Consider the following 13140-nt stretch of genomic DNA (forward strand, 5'->3'; position numbering starts at 1 on the left):
TGTCTGTCCACCACCCACCAGGAAGTCATAAGGTCACTCTGGGAAAAGGCGAATAACAAAAGCAAACAGCGCAGAACAGATCTAAACTGAAAAAAGCAATCTCTAGAATAAATCGACTTAGATTTTAAGTCTACACAGCACCAAAAATTCAGTGAGTCTATTAATATAATTGACTATAATAAATCGATAACAATTTATTATAACAAAACTACTATTTATTCAGTACATAAAATACACTAGGCCATTTAACTATGAAGTTCAGAAGGGCTACTGACTTTGAGATTTGCCAAAGATCTCACTGTGAAAGTAATAAATGACACAATCGGGATTTGAATTAAGGTTCAACTCCAAAGGCTGGGTTCACACCTACTACGCTGTGAAGCCTCTAGTTTCATTGTAAAGCCTCCAATAGGTTATAACCACACATTTTACACTTCAGTGCGTCTGAATAAATCATTTACTCCACCCGCAAACCCTGCTCCCTTTCCTCTTCCACATACAGAAATCCCATCATCTTTAAAGGTCAACTCAAAAATGCATTCTCCGGGAAGCACTCCCTAATTATGCAAAGTTCTGAGTTTTTTAAACATTTTATTTATACAGTGTAGTGATAGAGAATGAAGCTTTGAAGTAAGAATGACTACGTTCAAATGCCAGCTCCCATTCCTAGTTACGTGTGACCTTGGGCAAGTTACCTAGCCATTCCAAGCCTTAGTTTCCTCATCTGTAAGATAAGGATAACAATACCTATATAATCGGGCTTTCAAAAGATTGCATAAGCTAATAAAAGTGAAGTTCTCAGAACATTGCCTAGCTTGTAATAACTTACCCAATAAAAATGATCTATTGTCAGTATCATACTGACCTATGCCAGCAACTCTTACTACATTTTGTTATCTGTGCACGAATCCCCTCAACTATCTGCTTACTAAGTTTCTTATAGGCAAAGCTATGTAGTAACCATTACTGTGTTCCTTGCAGCACTTTACACTGCCCTGCACCCAGTAGTTACTCAATATTTACTAACAAATGAAAGGCAACCTTGATCTAGGAAAATAATTAAATACATGCATACTAACACATCTATTAATACACACATACATAACATAGATAATAACACACACCTCACAGGAACCTCTGTCAGGAGATTATAGCTCGCATCTAGTATTTCTATCTTCTTTGCTTCACAGGCCCAGTCAGGGACGCACTCCAGCAGGTTTCTGTAAAATAAATAATGAAAAGTCATCATTTAAAATGACGAGGAGAACTCGTTTCCCTAGTCTGTGATGACTGTGACTCGGCCTGTGAGCCCCTTGAGGGCAGGACCACAATCCCCAGAGCATTCCTGGTACACCACCTGGAATACAGCAGTGCTCAATGAATGTTGTTAGAAATGTGGACAGAGATAAGTACACAAACATGTATAATATTGGATCGATTATGCTATGTGCTCAAAGAAGATACAAAGGCTTTCGGCAGTAGGAAAGTACACGTGGTGGGATGGTTGAGGGAGAGATGAAGACAGTCTTAATGCAAGAAGTGGCATTTTAAACAAACCGCTGAAGCTGAGCAGAATATCCACGGGTAATGATTGTGGGAGAAGAAAAGCAAATTCTGGGGAAAATGAACAGTGTGGATCAAAGTGAGGAAGGAGGGACAAAAGATAACTAGTCGGGGGGTGCTTCAAATCATTTAGTAAAGCACCAGGCAGACAGTAAAAGAAATTCTATTTTCAGAAGTTACTTAGCTTCTCTAGGCCTCCAAGTTTCTCCTGATTGAATGATTGATATGATGAGGCAGAATGAAATAAGTGCTATAAGAGAAATGCGGATACTACTATGACGACTTAGTGAAGAAGCACTTTTCCTGAAATGAATCAAGGCAAGCACCCTAAGAAATAACCTGAGATAGAATCTGAAGAATGTTGTACAATGATCTATCTGTACAACAGGTCATTCCAAGGAATGAGGAGGACATTCCAAGAAAGAGGTGACATGAAGTAGAGTACTCTATGATGCTCTCCTGTAACTGCTTTTTTATCAAACTCTCTACTACATTGTAAAACTCAACCGCTGAATCTTAAAAGCCTAACATGTTAAAAATGAATGAAGGAAAGAAAGCGAACCTCATTTATGTTTATCCTTAAACACCACCAGAAGTAATAAAATCCTAAACTTAATACCTCTTCAAAAATCAGCTCAACAGTGGTCACAAGAGAATCAAAAGAGAAAAAGTTTCAACCACTATCTAAAAACCAAGAATTACCTGATTACAACTGGCAAAAAGAAAATCACTGCCATGATTCATCTTATCCTAAATACACAATCTTTAAGAACAAGTAATTCAGAGGCACCTTTCTGTTTCAAGAAGACCCTTCCTTTGACTAGACAGTATGGCGATTAAAACTTATTCCTTAACATAGCCTTTTGCCCTTCTCCAGGTTATCTGAATACGTCAATATACTTAGATTTCTTGTACCTCAAACTACCAAATTACCCACATACATCTCTTATAATGTGAGGAATCAAACCAACCACCCTCATGAGACATACTCACCTGGAAAGGTCTAGAGAAGTGAGATGACTAGGTACTGGATAGACATTCACTGCTGTTAGCCCTAATCAAAAAACAAATAGGTGTTAGTGACATTTTCTAAAGAAGAAAGTGACAGAGCGTAAACAAGGGAAAAGAGGCTTAGTGAAATCATGAGGAAAAAAAACAATGTCATCTACTGAGACGAACTGAAGATAAAAACCACTAAGTAACTCTAATTAACTGCTTGATCCCAATTTGAAAACCAAATAAAACTAAATGAAGGATCTTGAGTACTGCACTGGATTCATACTAGGTCCAGCAGCTGTTAAATATTAACAGTAACTACTTACTTTTAAAAATTGGATTTTTTACTGGCAATATTTTAACTTTTAATTAAAGCAAAACATAATGCAGAAAAGGGCAACAATCTTAAGTGTACGGATCAATGAATTTTTACAAACAGAACACACTGGGGTAACTGGTCCCAGACCAAGAACAGAGCATTAGCAGCTCTCCAGAAGTGGTCGCTCACCTACCCTTCCAGCCACTGCCCCGCAAGGGCAACAGGGTCCTCACCTCAGACACCACAGGCTACGTGTGCCTATTTACATCAATACGCACACCCAGCATGTAAAGGTTTTGCTCTGGCTTCACTCACTCCACATTGCGCTTGTGAGATTTGTCCATATGACTGCACATGCGTGTTCATTCATTCTCACAACTGGATAAAACGTTTTATGCAAATATGCCACAATTTATTTATCCATTTTAGAGTCTGTGCATTTAAATCTCTTCCAGTCAGGGTTATTATGAATAGTGCTTCTATGCACATTTTTGTCTATGTCTTTTGTGGTCTAATATATGCATTTATGTCTCCTGTAAGCTTCGGAGAGGAACTGAGGAGTACCAGGCAGCATGTGTGCGGCCTTAGTAGATACTACCCAACAGTTTTCCAAAGTGGTTGTGCCATTACACTCCTGACAGCTGACACTGGTATTTTCAGCCTTTTTCATTCTAGTCATTCTGGGAGGTGTGTAAGTGGTGTCACATGGGCTTTCAACCTGCACATCCCTGACAACTCATGAAGTTGAGTGCCTTTTCCTATATTAACTGATCATCTGGATAACTTCTTTTGTGAAGCTGAGTTCTTTACTTTTGAGGCAACAAAACTACAAGTATTGCTGTGAATTCTTCCAGGTTGTCGAATTTAAAGATTCTGTAAACAAAGTAGCTAATTTCACACAAGCCCCATTTAGTACAGTACTGCGACAGAATCTTGGTTACTAAGAAGGACTGCATGTATGTCAACAAAGTCTTTTCCAGTAAGGCCAGTCATTCAGATTCTTTAGATACATTAAGAATAGAGAACGGGCCTGATAATATTTCCATGGCAAAAGACATACTACTATCTCACTATATCTATAAACAGCACAAGTCAACACTCATTGACTTTGACATTATTCTGACCTAAACTATTAATCTAAGCTACAATGTGAAGCTTCTGTAACATGATTAAAGGCAATCACAAGAGAAGACCTTAACTATCTTCTATCCTAATAATCTATTTTAGAGATATAGAAAAGTAAAGAGAATAAAACAATAAAGTCTTTCATATATCATCTAGCTTTTAACGAATCTTCACATTCTGCCTTATATGCTTTAGATTTTTTAAAATAAGAATTAAAACTGCACATACCAAGAAGTAAACATCATCCTAAATGTGATTTTTATCATTCCCATAAATTCTTTCATAGCTTATGGCATACTCATAGTTAACAAAACAATACTTTTGTGTTTTAAAATCTGATATACCTAACATAGCATACATAAAATTAAACGCTTTTTTTTGCTCAAAAATGTCTGAGAGTTATCCATATTCACACACAAAACTTTACTTAGTTCACTAATTTCCATTGCTATGCGATATTCAACTTATATCACTGTTTATTTATTCCTATTAATAGTCATATTGTTTTTTTCACTGTAACACAAAATGCTGTGATAAACATTCTTGTACACATCTCCTTCTGCACGTGTGAATGTCTCTGGGAGATATTCCAAGCAGGGGAATTGCTAGAAAACGAGCTATGTGCATCTTCGACTGCTCTAACAATGTCATCTGGCTCTCACAGGTGGTTTTACCAACTAATCCTCCACTAGTGGTTTCTGAGAGTTGTTGCTTTTCCATATCTTCAATAGTATTCAGCATTATTTTTTTATTCATGAGTACAAAATGGTACTATCTAAATTTGTATTTCTCTGACACTTAGTGAAATTGAACATCTTTTCCTTTCTTTCTTTAAACACAGAATAAACAATTACAACCTCTTTGGTAAAGAACTCTATAAAAAGAATGGCCTCAACAAATATGAGGCATTTCACACTGAAATATTCCTGAATCAAATCACTGTTAAAATGAGGGGCTTCTCTCCTAGAACTGAGGCAACCCAAAGTTTTAGATTAGAAATTGGCAAAGGGCTAAATAATTAGTAAATATTTGGCACTTTGTGAGCTCAAAGTATCCTGTAATGCCTATTTATCCATTTCTCAACTGCTTAAGTGTTGACAGCAAACTTAAAAGACAAAGCTAGGTCTCAACGAACCTCAAACTTCACTTTGTAGAGTGGCTGCGGAACACCACAGATTCTATTGTTCTTAGAAAGCTCTCATGAGAGCTACAAGAGAGAAAGCAGGAGGCTGGATAGAGAACTCACTGTTTGAACTGGCGTACAGAGTTCGAAGGGAGAAGCCACTGAGTGTCAGCTCCCTCAGCTGGTTCCGCTCACAATGCAGCTGCTCCAAGCTACACAAGGAGCTAAGATCTAAGTCAGTCAGCTGATTGTCCCGCAAATCCATGTGGGTGATGTATTTATTTCCCTCCAGATTTTCAGTAACAATGGATTTCAAGTGGTTCATCCTTAATATTCAGAAATAAGGAAATCATTAGTAATAAATTCTACTAAATGTGCTTATTACCAAAAGAAAAATAGGAGAGGTATGGTCCTTTTCTCTCTTTTTTAAACAACTTAAGAATTTAGCTACTTGCCTCATTTCACAAGGTACGAAGTAAATAACCAGATAGCTGTACCTTGAGTCCTTTGTTTATAAGCTAGACAACCCAGATTGGCAAATACATAACAAGTTATATAAAGAGAAAGGAAAAAGGGACCATAGTGACAAAATTAGTTAAAAACTTACATCCAAATACCTAATAAAGTTAGGTAGGGACAAAGGACTAGGACAAAAGAACAAGAATATGAACATAACCTTCCAGGTTCGTGACTAGCAAAGCAGTCAATGGAATACCATGTCACGAGCAAGAGGAGGCAGCCACACTTCCTCCTGTTCTGGCTACTCTCTCTAGGGCTAAGATTCACGTTATATTAATTAATCGAGAAAAAAAATATTCTGTTTCTATATGGAATAGTTCAAAGGCAAATTATGAAAAATGGCTTCTTGGTTCTCTTGTACACAAGTATATGATTTAAATGCACACAGCCCTGTTCTCATTTTCTTGTATTTCAAAATACTTTTCTGTTACTCTGTCTTTACAAGAGACAAGAGTGGCTTAGTATAAATGATAGAACATCTAGTATGTGTCTTTTACCATTTCCTTTAGGAAAAGATAACTAGAAAATAAAATTATTATAAAAATTATTAGCAGTAAAACCTTTTAACATTTTAATTATAATAAAGTGGCTATCAAGAAGAAATCTGATGATTCAATAAAATGGTCAAGTTTATGGAAAAACAAATAATAAGCATATAAAAGGATGCTCAAGCTCACTGAGAAGTAAATAAATTGATTAAAATAATGAAATACCATTTTCTACCTGCTACACTGACAATACGGAAAATGACTGCTAAAACGCAACACCAATAAGGATGTATGGACACGGAAATTCTCATAAAATGATGTTGGGAGGGTAAGTCAGGACAACCTTTGTCAAAGGCAATTTGAAGTCTCTATCATGTGGTATTCCCATAACTCATTCATAAGCTCTCTGCTATGGAATGAAAAATGAAGCTTTACTACAGCTTTGAAAATATACAGTTTAAAAAGCCTAATGTTTTAAAGAAGTCTTTATAAAGAGAAAACTTAAAGGTCCATCAGAGGTCATTCTAAAGAAAATATGATGGTAATGAATGACCTTACCTTAAATCTACATGCTTGATATGACTCATCCTGTTTAGCAACCCTAAGTTTAGCATTTCCAGTCGATTTCCTGCCATAACCACTTTATCTAACATAGTGAGTTTCTCATAAACTTCAGGAATTTGACTAAAGTTGTTGAAGGAAATTCCCAAGGAGGAAAGCTGTTGCAGATTTCCCAATTCTTCAGGCAAAGCAGTCAGATAGTTGCCATCAAGACAGAGAGTTTGAAGACTGTAGGAAGAAAACAAAACAGGTCTAGTTTATTAAAGGTTTTAATTAGAATGGATAGAACTAAATTATGGATTCTAACTTATGTCACTAATTATGAATCTGATAAATGATAAACGATCCAAAGTCTATCTAAAGAGATTAATAAGATGCTTTTACATAACTGACATGAATGGTTCCTCCAACATCAAAAAGTCAGAGCCTCTGTTGTTGAAACTGAGGGACTAGTCACTGCTGTAGGCAAGTAACTGCTGCTGACTAGAACCATCATAATTACAGGATTTGTTTCACTGCAAGAGCTCACAGTACTACCTTCATTCCTGATGCCAGACAAGCTCCTTATTCTTCAAGGGAAAAGATGAATCTAGTAAAAGTCAGATACTTACTTCAGCAGATTGCCAATCTGATTTGGCAGGTCGTGAAATCCATTACAGGAAAGGTTTAGTTCGGTCAGGGTAGAAATCTCACATAACAATACAGGAAACAACCCAAGTTTATTATGGGACAAGTTCAGGCCTTTCAGCTGAGAAAATCTAAAAGGCAAAGACACAAAGTATATTACTGAATGAAATAGCAATCGGTTGTAAATGTCCATCACAGAATTTGTTATGCAAAGATATTCTTGCGTACTCTCTGTGTGCAGAACATTATACGTGGCAGAAACTAAGATGACTAAAGGTTAGTCCAGGCTATCAAGGAAGCCAGGTCTCGTGTGGTGGGCGTTCTTCCCACTTACCCTTTAAAAGGCAGAAAATCTTGAAGAAAAGCTCATGCTGGTATAATTATTTTTGTATCAAGTCATATCGATATGCTTGAAATCTTTTCCTTTATTAAATTTCTACATGTATAAAAGCCTTGAAACAATTAACTCATGGACATGGCAATAGCTAACAAACATGCAGATCAAATCCCATTATAGGCAACGTTTTTCACATCTGAAATTAAGTGGCTCAAATGTCACTTAAAATGAATGGGCCACTTAGAACTTAAAAATATATATGTAATATGGAGTTTTACTGTAAGAGGATCTATTTTTAATAATTTCTAGTGCTTCTGTTTTGTTTGTACAAGTGTCTATACTGTCTTATTAAGAGACAGTTTCATCACAGATTGGATCCCTAAGAGTCACTCTGGTAATTCTACTTGGGACTATCATATTTCGTCATCATGCTAGTATAAGATGGTACGGCTGAGGCAGTGCTCTCCACGATAACGATCTGTACACCTGCTTCTAGACCTGAATCCTTGGTACTTTACTCTTTTAATACTCCTCTTTCAAATCTTCAACTCTTGATTTCTAATTGACCTGACCTTGAGTACTGATTATTCCTTTGGCTTGGTGCCTTGACTTCAGTTCTCCTAACCTAGACCTCAAACTAGATTAACTCTATTTTCATAGCGACTGAGAAGGAAATGCTAGAAACCCACTTCTTTAAAATTATATCTTTTTATTTTTACACACCAATATTAAAATAATTACCTCGTTTCTAAATATAGGCTTATGGCTGAAACTTTATAAAACATAGCAGATTAGATAAAAATCAGTGTTTTCTGAAAACTATTCTAGAAATAAGTTATTAAAGAAGTATAAAATATCATTTAATGTGTATAATCTTTTTAATCACCATGTAATTTGAATGTTTTAATTTCCAGTTTCTCCACTCTCCACAAGAAGCCCAATTATACCACATGTTTATTCATTTCCATCCACTTTTAAAGGGAAGAGGGAGGGAAATTGAGTGGAGGTTGGGAATGGAGAATATATTCTAACAAAAAAAAATGTAAAAATACATGGGTCATAGTCCCTTAGGAGTGAAATGATTCCTTTATTAGAAGGTTTCAAACTAATAAAAAGCTTGAGAGCTGGGAATAGCAGGTACAAAAGAAAAAAAGCCTTAACACGGGAGTGGGAATTCTTGAAATTAGGCCTAGTTCCTTTAAGTCATTTATGCTTGATACTTTCGATTTGAAAACATCCATAAACTGACCCTCTCGGTTTACCTTGGCCCAGTATGCTCACTTCCAGGTATAAACCACTAAGACACTGATTACAATTCGGTTCTAATAAGTTAGTCTGGAAACCGATTCTCCACATACTTGTAGAGAGTGTCAAGGCCCCCTGGTCTTTCTAATTGCATGAAGTTGTGTCGCAAGTTGAGGTAGGTGATATCTTGGCTGTAGAAGAGATGCTCAGGAACCTCCTCAAGGCTGTAACATGAGAGATCGACAGTACTGATTCGCTGGGACACCACCTGAATCAAGTCAAAGAGAAGAGCCGTCTGAGCTAGCAGGGTGTGGAACGACATTTACATGAAAAGGCGTGGTTTACAAAGATGGGAAGGGAAAAAAAAGGTAATAAGATCCAATTATTCCTTCATAAAAACCAATTAATTTTTACTTTTCCTAAAACTATAAGCTGCAGGAAAATCCAAATGTATGCTATAAAGTATCTATAAGAAAATAAATAAATAAATAAATCATAAAGATGGAAAACTAACATTTCATACAAGAAGTAAAGCTGATTCAAAATAACTGTACAAAACTTTGGGAGGCAGTGTGATATCGAAAGACAAGGCCTTTTGTAGCCACATGTGTCCTGCTACTTACTCGTGCAGTTTTTTTCATTTGCCATAAGTATAAAATTAAATAACCAAGCGTACAGCACACTGCTTAGTATGCAAAGGGTGCTCAAAAAATATGAACTTCTAAGGGTAGAAGAATGGAATAGCTACTAAAAATCGAAACTAGTGTTATTCCAAGTAGATTTTGTTACCACCATTAAGTACAAAAAATTCAATAAGACCAAAACAAAGATTATATTTCTAAAATAATGTTAATAAAATATGAGTTCTAAAAATGGGTCTAAAAAGAAATGAAGTATCACTGAAAAAGTCACTCATATTTTGATGACAGGTCATTATGCTAAAACAATCCTTTATGCAACTATATAGCTCCACAAGGAAAAGTATGTTAAAATTCTGTGAAGATAGCTAGGAGAACAAGAATTTGGAAATTGCAAAACAATTTTAGAGTGCCTCATCGTCACAAGATAAAAAAGAAGAAATTATACTGAAAAGCTAATTATCCTCAGCATACAGGAATAATGATTTGTGACAGGATTACGGGTCATGTCCCATCAATAAATTCAAATCTAAAGCTGTTCATCAAAGCTGTGCTAAATATATATAGACCAAGAAGCGCTGGGTTACCAGTTAGGGTACTATGGTTGAGGAAAAGTCATTTGAATCTCATTCCTACCCTCCTTACAGATGGCATAGAAGTAAATGCACCTTTCAAAAGCATTTTGAACTATGCAAATATAAATAATAAGTTAAGACCTCGTGGGACTACATGACTTCATTCATTATATACTCAGAAAAGGCCTAGCATAAAATGTATAAGAATTATAATTTGCTCTTCTGGGAGTAAGTTCAGCTTCAAAACACATTTCTGTTGGGCTTCTAAATTCTTATTTCCACATCATGACATCTGACAACTTATCACCTTGGACGCTTGCCGTTGCCATCTCTGGTACTCAGCCAAAGTCTCAAAGCTGACATGGTAGGTCTGCGCTTGGGCTCCAGCTGAGCTGAATACAAGGGAGTACTGCCTTCGCTTCACTTCCTCCACCTGAAGAAAAAGGAAGAAAACCAGAACTAATTTTTAAAAATCCTAGTTAAAAGCAAAGGATAATGACAAGACAAATAACTTAAAAATAGGTGAAGGATCCAAACAGACATTTCTCCAAAGAAGATAAATGCCAATAAGCACATGAAATGATGTTCAATGTCATTATTTATTAGATAAATGCAAATCAAAACCACAAGATACCTCATCGCATCCACTAGGATGGCTAAAATCAAAATCACAGATACTAAGTGTCAGTTAACAAGTATAGCAATGATGTAGAGAAACTGGAACCCTCTTACACTGCTGTTGGGAATGTAAAATGGTGCGAGCACTTTGGGAAATAGTCTGGCAGTTCCTCATAAGGTTAAACATAGAGTAACCATGTGACCCAGCAATTCCACTCCTAGGTACAGATCCAAGAGAACTGAAAACATACGTCCACATAAAAACTTACAGCATTATTCAAAATGGCTTAAAAGTGGAAATAACCTAAATGTCCATCAACAGGTAAATGTATAAAAAAAATCATGCCGTATTCATACAAAGGAAGATTATTCAGCATGAACAGAAATAAAATATTGATACACACTACAGCACATATGAACCTTGAAAACATTATGCTAAGTGAAAGAAGCCAGTCATGAAGAACCCTATACTCCGTGATTCCATTTACATGAAGTGTCCAGAATCAGCAAATCTGTAGACAGAAAGTACATTAACAGGTACCAAGGGCTGGCGAAAGAATAGGGAAATGACAGCTAAGGAGCGCAAGGGTTTTTTTCAGGATCATGAAAACATTCTAAAATTGATTGTGGTAATGGTCACCCAACTCTGGTAATATACTAAAAGCCAAAGAATTAAACACTTTAAGTGGGTGAATTGTGCATACAGTATATTAATTATAGCTCAATAAAGCCATCTAGAAAAAGTCAAAGAATACTTATAACAAGTATGTTGAATGAGCAGGACTCACGGAGCATATCTCTAAGTAAGTTTATTTATTACTCTTTAAGTCACAATACAGTTTCACTTTGATAATTAAATATGTGTTGAATGAATACATTCTATTATTCTGGGTGCTGGGGACACAGAGGGAAAAAAGCAGCAAAGCCCCTGCTCTCAATGGAATTTACATTTGAGAGGGGACAAATACTCTAACACCAAAACTGTCACATAATGGAGCATAACATGATATAATATATAAATGAGTTAATATGAAGAAAATAAGAGTAAGGGCTTAGAGGAAAATTAGCTGGGGGGGGGTGTGATTCTGAATGATGAAGCTCATTGAGGAGGTAACGTGTGATCCAAGACCCTAAGGGGGTCCAGGAGCAAGGCATGGAAACCTCCCCAGAGGAGCATTGCTGGCACAGCAAGTGCAAGTCCCTTTGATGCAAGAATTTATGTTGTGTTTCAAGTGTCTCCTGAACAGGCCCATGTAGTATGAGGCAAATTTTCCACTTCAAAGGTTAGACTGCTCTAAACCTCTCCCCCAACACTGGGGCACATGGACGTAGCTGCCTGCACGCAAGGGGTGCCCTCACCTGCTTTTTGGACTCACTTCCTCCCTTACTTACTAGGTGCTGGGATGGAGGCCATTTGTGACTCCCTCCTGGGTTGAAGCAGAGAGGGAAGAAGGATAAGAAAGATATAAGCCTAAAGGTTCTTACTAGACTAGCAGAGTGATAATCTGACTTCATAATCTCTGGGCCTAGCAGATTTTAAAGGGGATTTTAAAGCAAATTTCAATGGGCCCTCCTGAAGGTTCTTTGGAAAGCCTCCACCCCAATTCAACCAATAACAACTTTTTACTTATAGATCTCTTCATCTGGCTAATGCATGCTATTCCAGCAAATGACCACTACCTCCTCAGATCCAAAGAAATCTGATGGTCTATTTTCAGCTTGTCTGCCCCTCCAGGTGGCCCTATTGGACATGTTCTAAGAGAATCCACCCACTCACCCAAAGGTTTTCACTCTCTTTTCAACCCATTGGTGTCACAAACTAACAAACCCAAGGAGTACACACAATGAACCCAATAAATGAGCTGGGCTCTCTGCTCTCACCAAAGCGGCAAGGTGTCCTATCTCTTGTCTTCAAGACTTCCAGGTCAGAAGGCAGGACACCAGTCCACTATGTCTCTCATAATGCAAGGGACCCATAGCAAGCTCTCGAGTCCTACTGAAGCCTCTTTCACCAGGCTTGAGGAAAGAGACAGAAACCTCCCCATTCCCATTCGAGGTGGTGGCAGGGATTCACAGCACAGCTTTCTTCAACGGAATTCTCCAAATCCTACAACCCAACCTATATAGCTTTGACGAGGATGAAGTCTTTTTATAGTTATGGAATCACTTACATCTTTGTCTGACATCTCACTTTGGTATGTCATAGCTACTGAATCTTAGTGCGCCAGCTGGAAACTTCCAAGTTATACTTGTAAATCATTAGGTTTCTGGTGCCAAGTAAAGATTAAATCAAGCGACAGAAACACAAAACACTTTAAGCAAAAAAGAATCATATTAAAAAGATCCAATAAATTAAATAATATTCATAACTTTCAGTTGTGGTGCTCACATGACCATTTTTCTTAC

At 36.9% G+C, this 13140-nt stretch overlaps 1 protein-coding gene across 1 annotated transcript in view; it reads right to left on the minus strand.

The window, feature by feature from the left end:
• The window catches only part of PHLPP2 (PH domain and leucine rich repeat protein phosphatase 2), a 60686-nt gene that overhangs the window by 16623 nt on the left and 30923 nt on the right, over window positions 1–13140 (minus strand). Inside the window, exons 5-11 of the mRNA XM_016164464.2 lie at window positions 10424–10549; window positions 9017–9171; window positions 7306–7452; window positions 6692–6922; window positions 5250–5452; window positions 2557–2617; window positions 1125–1220 (exon numbers count right to left, since the gene is read on the minus strand). Of these exons, the coding sequence (XP_016019950.2) occupies window positions 1125–1220; window positions 2557–2617; window positions 5250–5452; window positions 6692–6922; window positions 7306–7452; window positions 9017–9171; window positions 10424–10549 (1019 nt within the window). The remainder of the gene's footprint in view (window positions 1–1124; window positions 1221–2556; window positions 2618–5249; window positions 5453–6691; window positions 6923–7305; window positions 7453–9016; window positions 9172–10423; window positions 10550–13140) is intronic.

The sequence above is a fragment of the Rousettus aegyptiacus genome, unplaced genomic scaffold (assembly GCF_014176215.1).
Source record: "Rousettus aegyptiacus isolate mRouAeg1 unplaced genomic scaffold, mRouAeg1.p scaffold_m13_p_14, whole genome shotgun sequence".
NCBI lineage: Eukaryota > Metazoa > Chordata > Mammalia > Chiroptera > Pteropodidae > Rousettus > Rousettus aegyptiacus.